The sequence below is a fragment of the Psittacula echo genome (assembly GCF_963264785.1).
Source record: "Psittacula echo genome assembly, chromosome: 1".
NCBI classification, from domain to species: domain Eukaryota; kingdom Metazoa; phylum Chordata; class Aves; order Psittaciformes; family Psittacidae; genus Psittacula; species Psittacula echo.
In genome coordinates this window covers 13018622-13032411 of record NC_137735.1, presented here as the reverse complement: position 1 = coordinate 13032411, position 13790 = coordinate 13018622, and the positions used below count along the sequence as shown (strand labels likewise).

At 37.1% G+C, this 13790-nt stretch overlaps 1 protein-coding gene across 1 annotated transcript in view; it reads left to right on the top strand.

The window, feature by feature from the left end:
• Positions 1 to 306: 306 nt before the first annotated feature.
• Positions 307 to 13790, top strand: part of WFS1 (wolframin ER transmembrane glycoprotein) — a gene marked incomplete at both ends in the record, with an annotated part of 33986 nt that continues 20502 nt past the window's right edge. Inside the window, one exon of the mRNA XM_080626011.1 lies at positions 307 to 499. Coding sequence (XP_080482137.1) covers positions 307 to 499 — 193 coding nt within the window. The remainder of the gene's footprint in view (positions 500 to 13790) is intronic.

Sequence of the window (13790 nt, the reverse complement as noted above, 5' to 3'; positions counted from 1 at the left end):
TATCTATATGCAGTATTTATAGGATTGATTCATTCATTTTGGCATTTATCTACACTTGAAAACCAATTCTTATTTAGTTAGGAAAAATGGCAGTTGCTTCTCTGACGCAATGCTATATATGGTCAATCTCATGATTGGAATTATTGAAGAATGTATAAATAAATCTTGAAGTTGCTGTCAACCATCTTGCCCTTTTCTAGGCTTTTTGAATATATGCAAGTATGTTCAGATTTTAAATTTTTACACTGGTTTTACATTTCAATCTTATCTGATAATTAATTATTAGTCTCTTCTTTTGCAGCTAAAATGAGTTCAGATCCTGATCCCCCTTCAAGTCCCTCTCACCCCCAGCTGCATCCTGGAAGGTCCCAGCTAAATGCTGCTGCTGTGGACCGTAGTGAGAACAATCAGAAACCTGGACCATCTTCAGGAGATACTGCAACCTTTTCTTCTTCAGTTCCTGGCTATTCCCATAGGAGGGAGAAAGCTGAAAAAAATGGTAAGTATGAAAGCAAATTTAGTGCAAATTTGGTTTATGTTAAACATTATTATGGTGGTTATATGTATTCTAAACTCTATTTAAAGGGACGCTGTAAAATAGGAGAATAAGCATCTCTGATTTCTTTTAACCTGTTGTGGAGGAGGCTTTCCTTCTGCGTTTTATGTTGTACATGTTTTTGAGTTTTCCCATCCAACAAGAGAGAACTTTGAAAACAGAAGAAAGAATAAATAAACTGTAATTTAGCATAATACTAAGGTTTCCCTTTCATTTCTTTAGTTTGCTAGATCTCATGCTAACCATAGCTTTAATATGAATTCTAGTGTGGATGAATAGATGCTACTGTAATGTAGACTGAGGGAATAATTAGATGATATATGAAACCAGAGTGACAGAAATAAGGTTAAGATTAGCAGGCAGATAAGAAGTTGGATTAGAATCATGATACACTTTGAAAGGCAGAATGATACTTCCCCTGTTTTCCACCCCCTCCCTTCCCCCCTCAACCCTCCCAGTGAAACTATTGAGTTTCAAAGATTGTGAAAACTGTTCGGATAAGAGAAATGTCTCATGCAAAAGGTAGAAAGAAAAATATCTGTCTTTCGTATTAAGATGCTGAGTTCCAGTTTTTAAGTTCAATTTGTAATCTCACACTTTGGTAAGAAGGTCTTGTGTTTAAGGTCTAGCAAAATTACTGCTCTTTAACTTTCTTCAAGATCGGACTTCTGATTCTGAAGCTGTGTATGCGCATGCCCTTACATTCACAGATATGGGTAACTCTATTAAAGGTAACAAGGCTATCCAAGAGTTCAGAATTATCAAATGTGGGAATATCTACATGGCATGTGTCAGATGCAGCTGAGCTCTGCACATAGTTCAGGCCGGTATTTTAGCGGTGTTGGCACATCTACTGTTTGCCTTTAATTCAGAATTGATCGGTTGTAATTTTCTGGGTTCTTTGTTACTAAAAGGCACATTCCAGATAGACAGTTTTTTGGATATCTGAATTTCTGACATGCCTCAGTATGTCATTACCAACTTTTTCATCTCCCCCACCTGTTGAAAAATTCAGAAATGATGGAGAATTCGCACTTCTAACATTAATTGCATGATTGTTAGTTTAGTACCAGTGCTAATAGGTATGTTTTCTTCCTTTCTTCATTCTACAGTTTCTTATTACGCTTCATCAAGGAAAGAATAGAAACAGTATTAGGAAATGAAGCGGTATGGAGTTATCTTGGGCTTTGTTGTAATATGATTTGAAAGAGGAAAACAGGTTTCTGTTGTTGGTGCCCATATTCATGCAAGATTCTGAAAATAAATGCAAGCTATTAATCTACTGGTGTTTTATATGATTGTATCTGGTATTCTTCTTTAAGTACTTTGGAGATTTTCTTAATTCTATATTATTATTAGACTTCTAAAATTATGTTGAGTTTTATCTTAGTTCTCTTTACAAGCCTGTGTATTTCCTAATGACCCCTACACAAACACTTTTGTTTGTGCCCCTAGAAGAAGACTTCCAAGCATTGATATATTTCTCCGTTTCAGTTGTGACTCATTCCTGATCACTTTGTCACTTCCTATGAAAATCTTCTCAGTGCCTGGTGCCACTGTCATTGCATTTTCCGTCCTCATCTTCATATAAACAAGCATTTAATGCTGCAGAATGAGCATTGCATCATGGTGGAGTCTCTAACAACCAAGAATTTAGTGGATTTAGATAGCAAATGTGCTCATCTTCAGTGAAGAAACACTAGATGTTTCTTCATCTAGTGTTTTCTTCTATGGTGGTTTTAGATATGTGTAATTTGTCATAATACATACAGTTTCTAGAACTGAAGACTTGTTTAAAGGAAAGGAAGCAGAGAATTTTTCTTCCACCCACGGCAACATTGGTCATCAGAACTTAAAAACCGTGATTTTAATAGGAACCTCAGAAAGAAGTACAAATAGAGCGAAGTACAAATTCAGTCATGTATGTGCATGTGTTAACCAATATGAAAAAGCTTGATGTCTCAAACAGAAAATTGGCACTTTAGCAATTCTCAAAGTATCTAAACTGAGAAAGAAGGTATTCTTTGGAATCATTAGAGCCTTTAACAATGAAATTCAAGTTGCTGATAGATGCATGAAGAGTGAAGGGTCTGGTCTTCAAGCCATGGCGCAGTGTGGTCTGGTTGTATGAAAGAACATACGCACTAGATCATGTGCCAGTGGTTGTATGCACTAGACCAGACCCCTGATGTTCTGGGAGTGGCTGTTTCAACTTTTTTTCTTGGCAGATTAAGAAATTAGTTACTTTGAATAGTCACTGTATGTCTCTGACGATGACTGTAACTCTAAATGATGTAAAAGAATATAGAAGAGACCAGCATATTGCTGTACAGAAAGCTATCTCAGTAAATTACATATGTAGAACAATCCTCTTTATTAGTGATTTGAGTATCTTGCACAAAATTCCACAAACTTAAATTTGTAATAGGAGTAATTTAATTTTTAATAAATCAGCTGTGTTTTTCTCTTGGAGAAAGGGAGACATACTACATGTGTCTCAAACCTTGAAAGGGGTTTTACCTCCAGACTGTCTAATACATGCCCATGTGCCCTTCATGCAAACTGGTATCCCAGACTGCATTAAACAAGGCATTGCCAGCATGTGGAGAGAGGTAATCCTTTTCCTTTGCTCAGCACTTTTGAGGCCACACATGGAGTGCTGTGTCCAGTTCTGGCCTCTCAGTACAAAAGATGTGAATAGACTGGAGAGAGTAACAAAAGGCCACTAAGATGATGAAGGGGCTGGAGCGTCTTTCCTTTGAGGAAATGCTGAAAGAGCTGGAGCTGGTCAGCTGGGAGAAGAGAGGGCTCAGGGCTATCTTATCAATGTCTATAAATACCTGAAGGGAGGGTGCAAACAAGATAAAGCCTGGCTCATTCCAGTGGTGCCCAGTGACAGGACCAGAGGCAGTGTACACAATCTGAGACACAGAGGCTCCCTGTAAACATCAGGAAATGCTTTTTTTACTGCTGTGAGTGTGACTGAGCACTGGCACAGATGCCCAAGGAGGTTGTGAAATCTCTGTCCCTGGAGATACTTAAAAGCCATCTGGACATGGCTCTGGGCAGCCAGCTGTAGGTAGCCCTGCAAGAGCAGGGGGTTGGAGCAGTTGACCTCCAGATATCCCTTCCAATCTCAATCTTGAAATATTCTTGTTGATGTATTTCTGATCTGTGCTTTTTCTTCTGTTCTCTACTTATATGTGCTGTGTTTAGGCTATAGCATCAATGTGAACAATAAGTAACTTATTTCCTGGAAACACCTATCTCTACTCCTGAAGCATTACCTATATCTTGCAGCATAATCCAGCAAATTAGTGAACATCCTGGCTCTGACTCAGTAGAGCACTTAAGCACGCACATATCATCAGATGCACAGGTACTTAATTTGGATCAAACTTCTTACTATAGATTTTTTTTTCTTTGCAGTTTTTCAATCTAGCTTCTGTATTAGGTAATGGTTTTGTTATTTCTTGTATAACTCGTTTCAGAATGGGAGGTAGCAGTGCATTGAGAATTTATTGTGCAAATCAAATCTGGATTGAATGAAGAAAACAATATTCAGTTGTTGAGCTTGAGATGATTTGCAGATACTGATTTTGCTCCTTTTTTTTTTTTTTTGTCTTCAAAGAAGGAAGGTATTCTTATTTCTACCCAAAGCTGTTGCATTCTCAGGAAACTTGTGCCTGTTGAAGTTACTGGGTTTTGTGTATGTGTTAGGAATGGAATGAATATCAATATGTCAACTCTTATGTTTAAAAATAAATTAAAAATAAAAAAATATCATTATACTTCCAAGGATGTTCCTGGACAGGAAGTTTATTAAGCAGCAAAGCATATACAGTACTAATTAGGGCTTCTGAAGTTTTAAAACCATTGAGTCATCAGTATTCATCTAAGCAAATTACAGGAGAGTTGCCAGTTGCTTAAACAAAAATGTTCTGCCATTATTTTAGTAGTCTGTGCCAAGAGGAACATGGTATATCGTAAGGAAGACTGCTGACTGCTTGATAATGAAATCTGGTGAAGTCTGTTTGAAGAGACTAAGGCTCCAATCTCCTCAGACACCTTTATGCCTCCCAGGTGCACAGTTTCTGTCCAGCTGCTGTATAACCCTTTATGGCATAGGTATTTCATCCACTCTACATTCTCCTTCCTTTAGAGGCAGCTCTAAAGCAATGCAAAAAGAAATAGCTTAGACGAGAGCTCTGAAGGCCTCAACACTGGATTCTCCAGATAGGCTTGAAACCTTCATTCTTGCTAGTGGAGCCATTTTTCTGTTTTCTATATGTACACAGAACAAAGCTAGGAGAAAAGCACCTTCAGCATGTTCACTTAGTTACCATGTGAGTATCTGAAGGGTGCTGCTATTAATGTAAATTTTTTTTTTTAAGAGATGCGTGAATCCACGTCCAACATCCAACATCCAAGTGGTCTGTATTGCTGAGCCGGAAAGTAGCTTTCTGTGGCCCAGTGGATATTTCACTTTTGATTTAGATGAAAAGAAAGCAGAGCTGAGAGGAACTTCTCTCAATACTATAGTGATCAGATACTTTCCTGGGATGTCTGGACTCGAGTAACTTCTTCAAGTCAGCCATAATATAACTTTAACTGCGACTGACTCTCAACCCAGGTAAATATTGAGCTGCAGGTTATCTGGAGGTGTTACCATTTCTTTTAATACTTAACTATTTTCAAGTATGTTACGTGTCTGTCCTAAAAATTGACTTTCTGCCAGTCAGCAGGTAAAAGAGTACTTCTTAGGATAACAGAGAAATCTTGGAAGCAGTGTGAAGGTGGTAAGTTTTTATATGTGGATAAAACAAATAAAACCAGATTTTATCATTTACATCGTTCACGTATATTTCCTAGCCAGTAAAGCTGGAGAGGAGGAATTCAAAGGTAAGAGTTTGAGAAGCTTTGAAAGCATTGTAAAGCTAAGTTGCAGTGCTTGGAGAAATGTCTCTTTGGTTAAGGAATGAATTTTTTTTGTCCATGTTTTTGCTGTTAAGGAAATATGTACGAGTCTGTTGCTCTAGAACTGAAAACTTATGGGGAAGATGTTTGTATTGACAGCTTTCCAGACATAAATCAACTTCTTAGGTTTTGTTTGTAGATGTGTGGCTTGTACTTAGGAAGGTTATGAGGGGTTTTTTGTGTCTTTTGGAAGAGAATTATTTTATAAATTAAATGACAAAATTTATAAATAGTACAAAACAATTATTCCAAACAGTTTACAACCCATTGTAACAATGTGCAACAGTGCATCATGCACGCATTGCTCAAGATAGCTAATGAATAGGGAACCTCTCTAATTTACAAATATTTCCATAGTGGTAGCCTCTTCCACTTAAGGTTACAAAGAACCTTTGCTTCAAAGCTCTGCTTTAGCACTTCTGTGTCTTCATTTTCTGTCAGTTTGCTTGTACAGACTAACTCTTGAGGCAGAAAGAAATGTTTGTGCAAAGCTTGAAGAAATTTCAGAAAAATCTTTGATTGTTAGAAGGGGAAGATTATGCTTTGAAGTATTAATTACTTAACAATTTACCTGTCAGTTTATTAATGCCCCTTCAAACTTTACCTGTAATTACTCAGGCTTCTGGAAGGCTCATTTGCCAAGCACTGCTGTGGGGGAGAAAGGATTCTATCCAAACAGAAGTTAATGACTGTGTTTTTCGGATAAATTTTTGGGACATTGTCATAGTTGGTGCAGAATGATGGGAATTGGCTTTTTCAGGTCTGCTGCTATTATTGTTAAAAACATGCTCATGTTTTTCACTGTACTTGGGAATAAGATCAGACACCCATTGATTTGAGGAAAGATTCTTCATCTTTTTCAGCATTTGAAATACATAAATGTTTTCTTCATCTGATAACAACGATATTGTTAATTACAATTTTTGTGTTCACACAGTGAACAAAGCTAACGAAAGTGCCCTAGATCAATCATTCTCTTATTTTTCAAGTGGATTGATTTTATAATCTGTGTTAGTTTATGATAGCAAAATGTTTATTCTACCATAGTTCCTGGGTATTATAAGGGTAGAAATGAGCAGCTGAAGGGTAGAAGGGGAAAAGCTATATTCACATTAGTAAACGAAGTGATGAGGTAGGAGTGAGTCTAAATTGTTTGGTGCTAAGAACTCAAGGTTCCTATTGCATATTTGAAATTGAAGCTAGTGGTTGGAATACAATCTTTCAATTTAGTTTCTCCAAAAAGAATCCAGTGTGTGTGTTCCACTGTGCAAACAAAATGGGAACAAGTGGAAAATTAAAAGCACATTCATCATCTGAGCCAGTTCTCTAGTATAATGCATCTGCACTCATCAGCAGCAAGAACTGCTAACTTCTGGAGAGATTCTGCAGTGGCTTTAGAGGAAAACATTTGGAAGTACCTAAACCTGCCTGTATGGTCATCTTCAAATAAAACTGCAACAAATCCCTGTTAGGCTACAGTACACAAGGAGATGTTTGAAACCGTGGTGCTGCTCAAGGGCCCCTTGCAGCAGCAGAAGGTCCATTTCATTGCGAAAGTTAGAAGGTAAGACTGGAGATGGTAAACTGGGAAATAAAACCAATCCTTCGCAAAATCAGTCAACTATTAGAAGTGCTTACTAAGCAAGGCAATAAGGCACTGTGGATTTGCAAAGCAATTGGGATGGGTCTTTTTTACAGGCCAGTCTATTCTGAGGGTAAGCTAATGAACTGTGTGTAGCTGTGTGGTAAGGGGCTTAAACTGCAGAATTGCTGAAGTGCCGTTGAGCATTGTGCAGTTATGATAACTTCAGGTCTTCATCTTCAAAAATATGTGGGCTTGGTGAGGTTTATGATCTCATTTTTCTTTCTTTTTTTTATCTTTTTTTGATGGGGAGGTTTAATAATGATTATAACCAACTAAGCAATGACAAAAGCCTGTTTATTTTTAACTCTCCAGCTTTGGAACATGTTAGATTTATCCCAGCATATCCATAAAGGATTTAATGAGAGATATCTGCATAGAAACAGCAGCAGTACAATTCTTATGAATTGTGTGTAAAATTATTTTAGTGACTTTAAACGATGATTGTACAATATTCGCTGTGCTAGAAAGAAACCCCTTTTAAGAATAGTTTTCCTTCCTCTTTTAAAATTTATAGTCCCTATAATATTATCACTCTTGGTCTCCCACCTACATGCATTTTTATTTTTTTCATTGCTCTACTGACAATTTGCCTTAATTTTGTGGTGGAGAAGTTGTTCCCTTTTCAGTTTAATGACTTGCAACTTGTGTGACTGAGACTATTATCCTATCTACAAATGCATTACTGTTCCCAGAGAAGGCAGATTTGAGTTCTAGACTTCAACATCTTTGTAAATAAAAGTTACTCCTTTCTCTCCCATCCCTGTTACCACCTTTAAAAATAGAATGCCTATCAGTGTATGCTAATATAATTATTTTTAGTTGTTCTTGGGGAAAGTAGAACCATCTTAAGATCTAACCATGGAAGTTGAAGTGCATAGAATTAAAATATGCAGTGTACTCTTAATTGTACCAAGCCCTTATTTTGCAGTTATGGTAAGTATCCAGGAGGCTTACAAGTGGATGAAAGGATTCAACACTCATGGATGAGCAAATAAGCATCTAAAGTTAATAAAACCATGTATCAAAACAAAGACTGTTGTACAAAATATTTATCCTTCTCCAGTCAGTTCCTCTGTGTCATTATGTTCTATAAGTACAAGTCATGTTTATGACATGATGCTTAGTGCATACTTTTAAGTGGAATGTCAGTTTTTCCAGAAACCTATAACCATAGGTACTGCACACAATACCACCAAACTTCTGGAGCTTGTGGAAAGTGAGTAGAAGGATTTCTCTAAGAGATTCAGACTGGTTCCTCTGAACATTGAAAGCTCGACAGTACACACCAGTGACACACAAAAGCTATTAGAACCTACATTTCTGTTACAAAATGTACAAACAACTTTTTAAGCACATCGGTAATAGTCTCCCTGTGGATGAGCAGTTCAGATCGCTCTTTCCTTAAAGAAAGAAATCGGACACCTTTCATTTCGGAGATAATGCCTACATGGCATCTTCTAGCAAATGAAAGGATTTTTATTTTGTCATTAAGATGTGTATGCTTTTGCTCCTAAGTGTGTCTGGTATTTTAGAAAGCTTGTTTCATAGCAAAAACTGAAGCTGTAATAAAAAGCTGTGTCCTCTTCCCTGAAAACCTTGAAATAGGTGGCTTTTGATTAACTTGCCAGACCTGTGCTCACAGGATTTTTTGCAGGAAGATTTCCTTCCATATCAGAGTTGCTACCATACACTTCCAAAAGGGACTGTAGGTACTATACATAACATGACTCCAAAAGAAATAACTTCCAGGGAGATTTTGCACAAACTGTGTTCATAGAATCATAGAATAGTTAGGGTTGGAAAGGACCTTAAGATCGTCTAGTTCCAACCCCCCTGCCGTGGCCAGGGACACCCCACACTAAACCATGCCACCCAAGGCCTCAGTAGCAGTGTTCTGCTATAACTTTTAGTTGATATACATGGACAAGCATGACCTTAAGCTTTCATTTTCCTATTTTGACTGTTTATTGCTTGAATAACTATGCCTGCATTATTTGTGTGTGTATGCATTCTTGTTGCTTGCTTCCTATCTAATGTTATAAAGTCTTCATATTTCAACATTGTAAAATTCTTCATACTAACAAATGAGTTATTGCTGAGAATCTGCAAGAAAATTATTTTCTGTAGCTAGCATATTTAAATTAAACTTCTTAAAGCAAATTCATTCAGTCTTCTAATGTAAATTAACTGCTTCATATTCATGACAGGCTGTTATTTCTGATATTTCAGTCATGCTTTGTTTCTTCTTTTCTCCTGTAGTTTTTTTAGTAACCCAATAAGACCAGATGATGACAATACAGTCCCTTCATAGCTTTGAACTGTGTAGTAAGACCTTTACTGACTTCATAAGAAACTGTAACAGTTTCTCCTTCTGACTGTCCCCGGCAAAGGTAAATATTAGAGGAACAGAGAGCAAGACTGGTAAAAGCTGAGGAGCAGGAGACACAATTCTCTTACAGGAATAGTTTGAAAATCCTATTCTGTTGGCCAGGGCCAAAGCCAGTACCTCAAAGCAATCTACATATACAGAGGTTTTTGCAAGGTGGGTTGCCTTTAGCAATTGGGTGGCTGGCTTTTAAGAAGCCAAACACTGCTTTTTCTCTTGTAGTTAATTTTAGCTTTATCCTACAGAAGGAATTGAAATCCAGGGGACGGAACACAGCCCTTAAATGGCTTCCAGCAAGCTGAATATTTCTGTGGGTGGTTATGGTAATCAAGTGATACACATCCTTTCTGTGCACCACTGTAACTTCCTTTGGGACAGAATTTATAGCATGTTTTTGAGGTGTTATTGGCTGTTTAATTTTCAAGCTAATCCAGTGCTGGGTTAGATACCTACAGCTTAATGTAAACTCAAGTTCTCTGATGAAATTGGTGGCACAGAGTGTATTTATAACTCTGAACTTAGAGATAATAGAATAGTTAGATTTTCCCTGCAAGTACTACTTAGGCATTAATTATTATCTTAAGTATGGGATAAGCTTTACCTGTTGTACTTCAGAGACATGATTTGGTGGGAATCTCTAGACATAAAAAATAAAATAGGAATCCAGCTTCACGTTCGTCATAAAGTCATGGAAGAGTCTTTTTCAAATACAGCAACTAATTTAGTGTCATGTTTGTCTCCTCCTAAACATTTATTTGTTCATCTTATCTTATTGGGGGGGAGGGGCTGTGGAGTTGAGCAGTGAACGTAAGTTACTCACACTACTAACATCTCAAAAGCAAGTAATTTTCTTTGTAATTCAGACAGTACTCCCTTTCAGATTCAATTACAATGAAGCCTCCTTGCTATAGCAGTAATGTGATGTATGCCTGAAGCTTCAATTAAGTACAGTGATGTGCAGTGTGACAAAGACCAGTTCAGACAGAGAATTTGTTCATGTGTGGGAGAAGATCTAATGTCAAAGAAGACATTATTCCCTCCCTGCTCCCACCACAGTGATTTAGCTGGTGCAAAGACCTGTGCAAGAAAGCATGTCCCATACTACTCTTCATCAAACATGTCAATTACTCTTGTCAGTTAATAATGTGGAGCTAAGGGAAATGCTTGACATTATGTGACTTTTTAAGTACAAGACCCACTTAAATTAAGCAGTGCATTTACTGGATAAAGCTGGTGAAAATATGAAGTGCAGTTTTTCTTGTGGATGCCATCCAGCTTTTTCTTCTCTCCTACTTGAGCTAACGCTATTACCAGTAGTGAGCTGTTTGGGTGTATTTTTTCATTTAAAAAGTGTCACAACTCCAAGGTTTTATTCTGCGTGGTAATAGTTCAGAGTTTATCACTGTGTGTACAATGATAAGGTGTCATCTTGGTGGCATTTACTAAATTTCAGCTGGCCGTTTATTTAGTCATGAAATCCTTTAGCAGGTTTTATTTGGGTTTTTTTCAGTAAGCACTTCTGAGGTGGTTTGAGGGGTTTTTTTGGCCAGAATAACACAGGACTATAACAGACTGTCCCCTCCTGTTAGCCCCCTTTACTTTTTTTCTTTTCTTTCACACATAAATGCATTGAACAATATAGGCCTTATTGTCTATCGCTTTGTGTCTAAACTGATTCTTTCCTCTTGGATAATAGGAGCCATGTATTTCTATTCTTTGGGGTTTTTTTATTTCTTAATCTCTTACTTATTCATGTAACAGCCTACTTTCTAATTTGTTTAGAGGACTTTTGTAACCTTACTTGCTGCCTTTGGAGATAGAAATATGAGCTGGATCTGCCTATCCTCAAACCTTTTGACTCTTTCTTTCAGGGATGTTTTATGTCAAGGCTTTTCACACAAGGTCTGATTTTACCCAGCTTATCTTTTATGTGCCCTCCAATAGGCCGAAGGTTTTGGTTTTTTATCTTTTATATATTTGCCTTGCATGGATATCAATTTAACAGTCTCTGTTATTGTAGATCTCTCTGGTATCATACTTCCTGCTTTCTATTTCTCAGTTTTAAGTGAGAGGCTACATGCTGCTGTATCTAATTCAATAGTTCATTTGGATAAACAATTAAGAGAAACTATAGTTTTAGACATCATTAGAAGAAACCATGGCTTCTTTAAGTCTGAGATTCCAGCACAGGAGCTTCTCAGTGCTGTTCCCTGGAAGGGGGAAAAAAATGTCTTTTAGTAGATCATTATTGCTGCTTTGGTTTTTTGGGGGTTTTTTTGGTGTTTTTTTTTTTTTTTTTCAAATAGTCAATTGCCCCTGAATTGTCTGTAAGGCCTATGGTCTACCTGCTAAGCTTGCTTTTCCTTGTGTGCTTGAAAAAGGCATAAAAAGGTGGTGGATGGTAACAAGGTTCTATATCGAGTTGTTCTCCAGAGTTCTTTCTCTTGATCTATCACAGTATATGTTTAAAATTCATTGGGTTTTTCTATTTTTCTTTGTTTTGCCATGACCGTAGCGTTACAATGACACTTTCTTATTTCCAAGAACTTTTTTCTCTTCTTTTTTTTTTTTTTTTTCCCCAAACTGGCTTTGCTTTTAAATACAAGTCTAGCAGGGTTTTTTTGCATCTGACACTCCTATCTGGGAGCTAAATCTAACTTGCTTTTACAAGAGTGGCTCACTAGCCTCTTAAACTAGGTTTTGTGCATTCCTCAGTTAGAAGCAATGCCATGATATCATTTGTGAATGTGATATGATGATTAGGTGGTTGAGGTCATTATTGCTGCTTTCTGGCCTTTCAGCTGCTCTGATTTTTCAGTTTGTCTTAGTCATGTTTATTCCAATAACAGATCAAGGAAACCACATTTGAAATCCTGTATTTAAAGAATTGTAAAATATCAGTTGTGAGATTAACTAATTGTTGCCTGGGTCACTTTGCTGGATCACCTTGGTAGCAATTTTCACCTGTGGCAACTGTCAGATCTTCTCATGCAATGGTAAAAATGCTTATTTACTTTTCTAGGTGTGTATTTGGTGAGTTTGGAACTATGTTATCACTGGCTAAGACTGAATGTATCATATGTGATGTGCATAGTCTTAACACTCCTGACTGTTTTCAGTCACTTCAGGATCACTTGCTATGCTACTAAAATGGGGTGGCCAATCCAGAAATCTTGTTTCCTATCTTGTCATCTCAGATCCATTATTCTCCCAACACATGGGTTTTACATGGGTTTTTTCCTCCTCCTGCTGCATGTCCCTGTCACTTTTTTTCTGAGCCCAAATGAATGCTTTTAGTCGTGATCATATAAAGTGTGTATGCCACAGAGGTTTTCCTTCATATACTTAGTGTGGGTGTTGCATAATGCAGTAATCTTTTCTTCAGTAGTTTCCATGTAGCTTTAATATTCACTTATAAAACCTGTAATTTCTTTTAAACTTAAGTTTTTCAAATGAATACTCTATCTTCATTATTGCTTCCTGTCTGAGAAACTCAGTTTTCCTTTTATCCTGTTCTCATTAGATTTCCACTGTACAAAGCACTTGCAAGCATCTGACTTATGCTTGTCTAAAAATGATCTGTTGTGCATGATAATATAACTGTCTTGGGGCTGGCCCCAGAAGCTGCATGGACAAGTAAGATATTACTTGCCTCAAAACGCATAAGAGACCGTGTTCTTTAAAAATACCATTTTCTTGCTTTGGTATTCCTGGTTCATGGTCTTTATCATCTTTTATCTGTAATTCAGGTGCTGTAGCTGTGACCTAAGAAGAAAGAGCTGTGTGTACCTGGCCAGGGGATGATAATAGCAGGCAAGGTGCTAAAACTCCCATGTTCTGGGTAAATCCACTCTGCTGAGGGCTTTAATATATTTGTGTTGGTAGGAAAGTAAATCAACAATCACTTTTATTATTCAGCATGCACTCTATTGACTCTTTCTGCATGAGATAACTTTAATGGTTTTGGTTTTCCTTTTGAAGGAAGGCAGTGATTCCTAGCAGTTAGAAAAGCACTTAGAAAACTGAGGTTGTTGTAAGTGATGGATATGTGTGTATGGTCTACTCTCTATGTATATATACAGATAAAAATCTTCCCCTGCATTAAAGGCTTACTGTGTATGTGCCTTTAAGTATTTTGGTCTTGGTGAATGGAAGTGTCATAAAATGCTTTTTTTTGTTGAAACAATGCTAGTCTAAAGTGTGTGTAAAATGGTAAATACGTCATC